The sequence below is a fragment of the Pistacia vera genome, unplaced genomic scaffold (genome assembly GCF_008641045.1).
Source record: "Pistacia vera cultivar Batoury unplaced genomic scaffold, PisVer_v2 Contig122, whole genome shotgun sequence".
Lineage (NCBI taxonomy): Eukaryota > Viridiplantae > Streptophyta > Magnoliopsida > Sapindales > Anacardiaceae > Pistacia > Pistacia vera.
In genome coordinates, this window is record NW_022195271.1 from 558,295 (window position 1) to 567,553 (window position 9,259).

At 37.2% G+C, this 9,259-nt stretch overlaps 1 protein-coding gene across 1 annotated transcript; it reads right to left on the reverse strand.

The window, feature by feature from the left end:
* Positions 1-584: 584 nt before the first annotated feature.
* Positions 585-5,493, reverse strand: LOC116114956 (polyamine oxidase 2-like). Its single transcript, XM_031401094.1, has 10 exons — positions 4,993-5,493; positions 4,770-4,885; positions 4,040-4,128; positions 3,842-3,955; positions 3,129-3,216; positions 2,789-2,874; positions 2,607-2,709; positions 1,809-1,906; positions 1,280-1,709; positions 585-1,143 (listed from the first exon to the last, which is right to left on the reverse strand). The coding sequence occupies exons 1-10, from the start codon at positions 5,030-5,032 to the stop codon at positions 835-837; spliced, it is 1,473 nt and encodes a 490-aa protein (XP_031256954.1). The 5' UTR covers positions 5,033-5,493; the 3' UTR covers positions 585-834.
* Positions 5,494-9,259: the final 3,766 nt, after the last annotated feature.

Here is a 9,259-nt window from a genome sequence, read left to right on the forward strand (position 1 = left end):
GAAAAGGCAATTGAACAGCTCGAGCTCGAGCTCGGCTCGAAAAGACACTTGAGCAGCTTGAGCTCGAGCTTAGCTCGAGACTGGAGCTTTTCTCGCAAACGACTCGAGCTCAGCTACACCCCTACTTCAAAAGAATGAGATTCGAAACTATCTAAAATCTCAAAGAAATTCTTAGCATGATATAATTCCATAACATTAACCGATAATTTACAATATGAAGAATAACCCTTTTCTTACTACACTCAACACTTGAAGTAAAGCCTGCAACACACAAGTAAATAGATCAAATTTCGTTAATGTGCCGGCAACCCCACCATCCCCAATCTCAGCCCATATCAAGAAACATTTCCAATAACAAACAGAGAAGCAAGCTTCAGAAAATATAAAACAAATGGACCAACGAAAGTGCATCCAGAAAGAACTCAAATTACACCCATGCCAAGGGCCTGGGTTTTGAGTAAAAGCAAAACACGCGCTCACAATTAAACCAACAAAATATCTTATTAGTTGGAACTGTAAATTCTCCAAAAGTCCTTCCCACAATGTTCCTAAAACATTATTCCTTTCATGAAGGAACACCAGTATTTAGATTCATATTTTTTACTTTTATTATTATTGTCCAAATATCAATACATATAATTATGTCACAGAGGTAACTACACACATGAACCAATTCTTTGACTGATTGGTCAAGAGGAAAACAGCAATTTATGACAACATTGCCCAACCATCACTAAATGTGGCAATTCTGTGTTAGCCAGAACCCATGTTTACATATCTCAGCAATATACTATCATATCTAAGATCAATGAGGGGGTGCCAGGAACTCTTGAATCACATTCGAGAGATCAAAAGTGGTACCGAAACAGGAGACTCCTCACCCATGACTGGTTGGAACAAGTCTACCTCCCCATACCGCTCCAGGACACGCATCCGGCAGTCCTCAGCAGCCATCAGTCCAGTCGAGAATGCACCATGCACTGACCCTGGATAGCTCATACTGGTTGCCTCCCCGGCAAAGAATAGGTTGTCCACTGGAATCCTAAGCCTTTCATACAGATCATGGGCGTTGCCTACTGTATCATAGCTATAGGAGCCAAGTGAGTTAACATCTGTGCCCCAGTGAGAAACAAGATAATTAATCTGCATAATCAAAATATAAAATTAGATTTTGATTTAACAAATAGTTTGAAGTCTAAATTAAGTAGGAAATCTTAAGCAGTACAACAAATTTTTAAAGTGACAAGCACAATAATAATGCTGCATGCGGTGGAATTACCGGAGCAGATGCATCAGGAAGGATCTTCTTGAGTTGCATAAAAGCAAAATTAGCAGCAGCTTCATCAGACATTTTCTCAATGTCTTTGGCCAACTGCCCGGCAGGCATGTAAACAAGGACAGGATGACCTGTAGCCTTGTGAAGATTTAGAAAGTAGCTGCATCTGTAAGATGTCTCTGCAACCACTCCCAGAAACTCCACATTGGGCCAAAACACCTTACCAAAATGCAACACTATTTTATTTTCAATCCCCACCCCAAGGTTGTCAATGGCCGCTTCCTTCCAGTCTGGGAGCCTTGGCTCAAACTTGATTGCCTTGGACTTCAACACACCAAGAGGAACAGTAACAATAGCAGCATCTGACACAAATGTAGTTCCATCTTCCACAGTTACCTTCACTCCATTGTAGCGTCTATCAATCCTAGTAACCCTGTAAAGAAATCAGGTCAGGATATGGTTGCCTGAAACAAGTCACAAGATAACACATGATGTACAACTTGGAAGATTACTTTAGATAAATAATCCATACCTGCAGCCTAAGCGGACGTCAAGGCCTTTGGCAAGGGTGTTTATAACTGGAAGATAGCCCCTAACCATGAGCCCATGACCACCGGGGAGCAGTACTTCCTGTACATAAAGAAAAATCACTACTAAAATTTGAGGTAATTAATTAGAGTACGCAACAGCTTGTAGCTCAATACAATATTACAAAACAAGAATCAACATACGCAAAAGAGATATAAAGATGAGCCCACCCACTGCAGACATATCTCTGAAGATATCAGAAATTACAAGCTTATCCAGGGGTCAGCCATTGTAACCTAACCCCATCACTCAGAAATTAATAAATAATAACAAACAAAAAAATTTCAGAGAATTTAGGACACACCAAGTTGTATTATACACAACTTGACCCAGTCCAATAAAGATGCAATTAAATCATCCACCCCTTGGTTTACAAAAGGTTATGCAATTTTGGGAGTATGATGTGTCCAGGACTGTATTTATGTCAAATAGCTCCACTAAAATGAACATGCATTATATTTTAAATTACCAGGCATATAAATTACACTGTTGATATATAAAAAAAATGGATGACAATATAAGGAGCTTTAATATTTCACATGCGAAACAAGCACAAGAGAAAAACAGAGAGAAAGAAGAGAAGGACCACACGTAGCAACACAGTAATAATAAATCAAGTGACCCATAATTGAACCCCAATTTTTCTATTTTTTCTGCACTCAATTGATTATGCAGAGTAACTCTCATAACAAACCAAAATTCTGTGAAATATAAAAAATCTCAACTTCTAGCACAAACTTGCCTTATCCCAGGATTTAACTGAGATGGTATCGGCATCTGCAGCAAACCAGCCTTCCATTCTGCATAAATACCATTGAAGCACCTTATGGCCAAGCCCCTCTAACCTGTTGGTTCAAACAAAATTCAGTTACTCAAATTCTGTAACTTAAAAATGATTAAAGAGAGCTCAAAGCATGCTGCAACCTTAATTCTGGCCTCCTTTCAAAAACAATTGAAATGGTGTGTTGTATAGACTTATCTTCACTGAATTCTTGTCTTACTTTATCCGTCTGTATTCAAGAAAACAAAATTAACTCAGAATAATGCACAATGCGAACACACAATAGGTTAAAGATGCTAGATTAGTAAACTTTTAACTAAACTCAAAGAACCCTCAAAGTGGAGCAAAATAGCAATCTTCTCCTCAAGCCTTAGCTAGGATGACCCAAAGATCAATCCAGGAGACTACTATACTATATTTAAGCTCCAGATTGTGACAACAGTACACATAAAGAGAAAAAATTCCATAAAAAAGAAAACTTGCCTCTGCCAATATGGTCTCAAAAACTTCCCCAACCTTTGTGACCAACTCTTGAGGAACTTTGTTCCCATCCATATCAAAAAGCGCATAGCTGCAAAGAGAATATGTGCTCAGCACAATCCATTGATAGCTTCAAACTAAAATTAAGTTTTTGCTCACTTGGGAAAATTTGGACGAAATATTTTAATAAATTGAAAACAAGAACGTTGTAGAAATAAAATGACGCCTTGATGACACAATCATGGACAAATAACTTGTCACTTGGATACTCTTAACCACTGATGGCTACTACCCTACTATGCTAAGTATGATTTTAAAATAAAGTCACCACTAGTATAGAAATACTTTAATATTTTAGTTGAATTATTAATTTAGGAGTTGCAAGAAACGCAAGTCAACCCACAAAGTAAAGCAAGCTAAAACTAATTCAATCAACTTAAACCAGGTTCTATTTGGTTTATGAAATTAACAAAACAAAAATAAAAAATAAAAGATGTTCATACAAACAGGTTGTTTTTTGGTTTAAGAATTTGACCATACAAAATTGTCAAGTTGACTTTAAACATAAAAAATCAAACCGATGATAAACTATAGATTTTAATTAGGCTTCTATACATGAACTGAACTGTGATTCATAGGTAGCTATTACCGGCCAAACCAGAGAAAATATGATCAAACTACAGGCACATAAAGAAACAAAATTGACATATCTTCACCTTTCTAAATCATGGTCATACAACACAGAATTATCACCGCTAGTGCGGTATAGAGGTAACCCTAGTCTCCCAATCACTGGTGCCAGTGGATTCTCATTGCAGACTCCATGCAGCCTGAAACATCAATATTGGAAATTAAAAATTATAACACTAAAAAGAAACGACAAAGAGATTTATTTTTTAAGGAAATAAAATTACCAAGATGCACCCAGGTCAACGGGAAAACCAAACGAATAATCAGTGTTAACTCGACCACCAAGTCTATCCCGAGATTCCAAGATGACAACCTGCCCATAAAATGCAAAAGTGCATTGAAAAAAAGTGAACCTTTACAAATATTTTAAGGCCCAATCAAGTGTTGCCTGTAGGCACTAATCAATTAAGGAGTGTTGTTAACTACGACTCCTTAACAAGTAGAAAACGGAGAGGGTTTTCATTGAGAATGCTTCAAATAAAATAAAGAGAGACAAAAAGGATCAGCAACAAATAGCAAGTACGGAGCACATTTTGATTCCCTCGACATATACCAAGCATTTTCCAACAATTCCTATCAACGCTAAATCAGCTAAGCCTCAACAGGTAAAAGCTGACAATTGAAGCCTATGCTTCCCACAAAAGTTGGATGGATAAAATAATAAGACAGCTATAAACAGTTGCTCACTATACAAAAAGGTCGCCAGAGTTTTTGGCAAGTAAAAATCAAACATTTCTTTGCATTAATCAAATGGCAATAATGCAAATTTGCGTGGACTTTTAGAGCCAAGCTGATGGCAAAAATGAGCTCGTAGTTTTAATAAATAAATAATTAAAGTACAAGTAAAAGTGTAAAACACGAAACTCATATTCATTCCACTTTTACAAATACAAGCAAACATGAACTCTACGAAAATATTAATTATCGATGTACAATAATTTAATATTTTTTTACCTTAAATGACGCATCATGGAGAGCACGAGCCGCCGCAACTCCAGCCATGCCACCGCCAATGACAATAACAGATGGCGACCTTGCTTGCCTCCTCTCCACATTCGAACAGCAAAGAGCTTCACGACACAACCAAACAAAACTTAATCATGATTCATGCCACCGACAGACATGAAATAATAAGAATAAACCAAGCAACGGTAAAAACAATCCAATCATTACCAACCTCTACTTAATTGACGATTACTCCTGTTTGTTGATTCCATGGTTAGACGAAACTATTAACAGAGGATTAATAATATTTTGAATATGATTGCGTATGCTGATTATTAATAACGGCTCTGTTGGTTTTTTTTCAAAATTAAATAATGATGGAGGTAATTGAGGAGAGTAATGAAGGGTGAAAATCAAGAGACACGTAATGAAATGGTTCGAATTCGAGGACAAGAAATAGCAACCCAGCTTTCCCAACCAGCTCATGCAGAATTCTTTGTCCGATTTTCTTTAAAATTTCGCCGAATCAAATCGTTTGCAGAATCGATCAGGAGACAATAATGATAATATCAAAATTTTGATACAGAAAGCCGGACGGAGATCGGGTGATTTGATGAGAAATCGGAACGAAAACGAGATGAAGAAAGCGAAAGATTTTAAAGTGAGAAAGTTAGATAGATTTCTAGAGAGAGAAAATGGGCCGGGTGCTTGGGTAGTTGGGTGAGATTACTTGCTGGTCTCGGGTTGGCTGCATTTATAATGTCTGTCTTGCCAACCAAACGTTACAGCATGGAGATATTTATACGCGCGAGTGTAAGTTAAGAGTGTACTCGTGTGAATGTTTGGCCACGTTTCATAATTTTTATAGGATATTCTCTGTATTTTCTGATATGGTAAAGTGGATAGCCTCCAGAGCGAGTGGATTACATTCTGAATCATATTTGCTGTATTTTGGACGTTTTGAGAAATTTTTATTTCTCTTTTTCACCATTGCATGTAATTGAAGAAAGGGAGTAATTATATTACCTAAGTTGCACTGAAAGAACAACCTACTATTTGAAATATACAGGGCTGAATTACATCTGGCAGTGCCACTTGTAAGAAACAAATGCAAGATTTTAGATTTCTTTCCTGTATTACATAGAAAATATTTATTATTTAATGAGAGAACGACTTACACATACCTAAGGTTTACTGAAACAATAAGTTAGTACCTAAAAGGTTTTAAAACGATAAATAGGTACTTTCTATCATATGCTGTTAGTGATTTTCGTTTGATAATAGTGAAAAGACTAGAATGCCCTTGAAAGTTTATATTTTAGTTTTTTATAAATTTAAAAATTTCTAAAAAACCTCCTAGGTTTACTAATTTAACTAAATACCCCAATATATAAAATTTTTGTAAAATAATAAAAACACCCCTGCCACCAGTAGTGCCAGATTCCGGCCACCACCGCCGGAATCTAGCCGAAAATTGCGTTACGACAAAGACCCGTCGATCTGTGTCGTAACACTTCGATCTGGCCTTTTCCGGCTAGATCCGTGGCTGATCTGGCCGTCGACGTTGCAGATGGAGTTTTGCGGCCTCGACGGCTAGATCTAGCCATAGATCTGGCCTTTTCCGGCCAGATCAGCCATGGATCTGGCTGGAAAAGGCCAGATCTGGCCGTCGAGGCAGAAAACTCCATCTGTTGCCTCGACAGCCAGATCTGGCCTTTTCCGGCCAGATCGATACGTTACGACACAGATCCGACAGGTCTATGTCATAACACAATTTTTCGACCAGATTCCGACAATGGTGGCCGGAATCTGGCACTGCGGGTGGTGAGGGTGTTTTTATCATTTAACAAACTTTTTATATATGGGAGTGTTTAATTAAATTAGCAAACCTAGGGGGTTTTTTAGAAATTTTTAAATTTATAAAAAACTAAAATATCAAACTTTCAAGGGCATTTTAGTCTTTTCACTATTAATAAACAGAAATCACTAACAGAACATGACGGAAGGTACCTATTTGTCATTTCAAAACCTTTTGGATACCAACTTGTCGTTACGACAAACCTTAGGTATGCACAAGTCGTTTGGCCTTATTTAATTAGATAAATTTGCTAAATAGACAATCTCCAGCATTTCGATCAAGGCAAATTTTATTGAGTAATGCTATGGACACCAAAATTTTACACCAAAATTTTGTACCAAAAGACATGGCATCCAATCAGACGTGACCACGCTAGAGTCTTTCGTGAATGAACGGTCATCCAACATTTTATGGACGCCTATACATATTTAATGGACTCCCATCCAAAAAAATTTAAAAGAAAAATAATGGACGCCCGTCCATAAAATTTTAAAAAATTTTATTTTTTAAAAAACAAAAGTAGTGGATGGGCGTCCCTCTTAGATGGACACCCGTCCATTAAATAGGGCCAATTTTCATGCCACTACCATCTAATACCAGTCCACCACCCTCCGTCCACCAACAATCCATTTCACCCACTGTTGTGCCACCTCCACCACCCTCCATCCACCACCATCTAACACCAGTCCACCCCCATCATCACATCCATCTTCTCCACCTCCTACAACCTCCTCACCTTTTGAGCCCGATGCAAATCAACCTGACCCCTTCACACCTTCTACTCCATCGCCTCCTGCATAGCCACCTGTCTCACCACCACCTCCTCAAAATGCATCTCCACCCCCATTGACATCTACACCTTCTCCCCTCCTCCTTAATAATCCATTTCACCTACATCACCACCATCATCTCCACATGTTTCTTTGTAAATGCAGATTACCTCTCCAGCAGCATCAACATTATCTAGGGAAAAACCCATAGCTTCTTTTATCAGACTTCTCTCCAGTGTTAATGCACGTAGCATGTCCTTGAATTCATCCGTCTGTGCATCAGTTAATGTTCTTTCTGGTTCCACACGCTAGAAATGTTAATGAGGAAAATGAATTATGAAATGACTAAGAAACTATAATCTACAATTGTGTAATGCAAAAGAAAAATTATTTAATTATCCACGCCAAAATTATGACAAGCACCCTGCTTCTTCCTGTAGCAAATGTGGTGCCAGATTCCTTTTCATGCTTAGGGCTTTTTGCAATCGACTTCACCTCCACCACAAACACCAACTACTTCCCCCCAACCAAAAAGAAAAAAAAAATTGAGTATTGATGAGGATCAAGAATAGAATAAAACCTTGGTCCTTAGTGGGTGTAGTTGGAGTTGTATAAGATATTTTCTTCAGGCTTCTTTAGCTAAATCAGACATGGTTGGTTAAAGGGGCGTGAAGTGTGATCAACCTTCCTTAAAAAAAAAAACTCAAGGACCCTTTACTCTCTCTCCAAAACTTGGAAAGGCGAAATCTTTAGAGAGAAAGAAGGAAGATTGGAAATAGAGAGTCACAGATGGAGTTTCATTAGAAGGTGGTAAGTGGCGGAGACGAAGACAGTAAATAGAGAGAGAGAGTTTTGACTTACAAAATAGTCTGCTCCAAGAATCCAATATTTTGTTTTTAATTTAAAGTTTTAAACAATGGGATGAGTGTCCATCTAATAGGGACGCCTGTCCATTGTGATTTTTGTGTAAAAATTTTTAATTTAAATAATGGACGGACGTCCATCTAATAGGGACGCCCATCTATTCAATAGGCTGCCCGTCCATGATTTTTGTTTTCTATTTTTTTTAATTTAAATTATGGACGAGCATCCATCATAAGTTCAAATGAATGGTCGTCCAATAATAATGGACGGTCGTTCATTTATAGAATATTTGTTAATGCGATACGTGGCTCGTCTGGTTCAGTAGACACGTCGTTCGGTGTAAAAATTTGGTGCACAGCATTGATGTCCGTAGCATTTTTCAATTTTATTTGGCAATGCCTCTCATAAGGAAAAATATTTCGAGACGTAAGATTTCTGTCCTATTCTGCAGAGACAATATTTACTATTTAATTTGATATTTTTGCTAATCATTTACTATTACTATTAACAAAACCTATTTTTTATAACTGATATTTATTATTTAATTTGATTTTTTTTGTTTTTTTTTTGTTTTTTAAGGTTAGAAATGGAAAAGGTAAATAATTTTGATATATAAAATATTGTAGGTTGTAACAAACTGTAATTATAGTTAACAGACCTTTTAACTTTAAAGTTTGATTACATAGTTAAATCATTATTAAAGACTTTTTCCCACTCAAATAATGGTCTAAAGACATTTTTTCATCCACGAACTTTCAGAATAACACTTTATTATGTAAAGCACAATTTTATTGGTAAATTTCATTGTGAAGAAATGTAGAATGGTCAAAAGTTCATTACAAGTAAGGACAGGATTGTGAATTAAGGTTAAAAATCCACCCAAAAGCATCCCTCAAATGACAGCCACCGCACTTCATTTTTTCGCACGTCGAAACCAAATTTTCGATCGACTCTGGCATCGGAAATCACCCTACTCACCGCCATCGCCATTCACCTCACCAGCTCCA

Coding starts and splice junctions, on each gene's coding strand:
- LOC116114956 (XM_031401094.1), bottom strand. CDS start 5,032: ATGGAATCAACAAACAGGAGTAATCGTCAATTAAGTAGAG. Junction 3,956..4,039: donor GTTGACCTGGGTGCATCTTG/GTAATTTTATTT, acceptor TTGATGTTTCAG/GCTGCATGGAGTCTGCAATG. Junction 3,217..3,841: donor TATGACCATGATTTAGAAAG/GTGAAGATATGT, acceptor TTCTCTTTGCAG/CTATGCGCTTTTTGATATGG.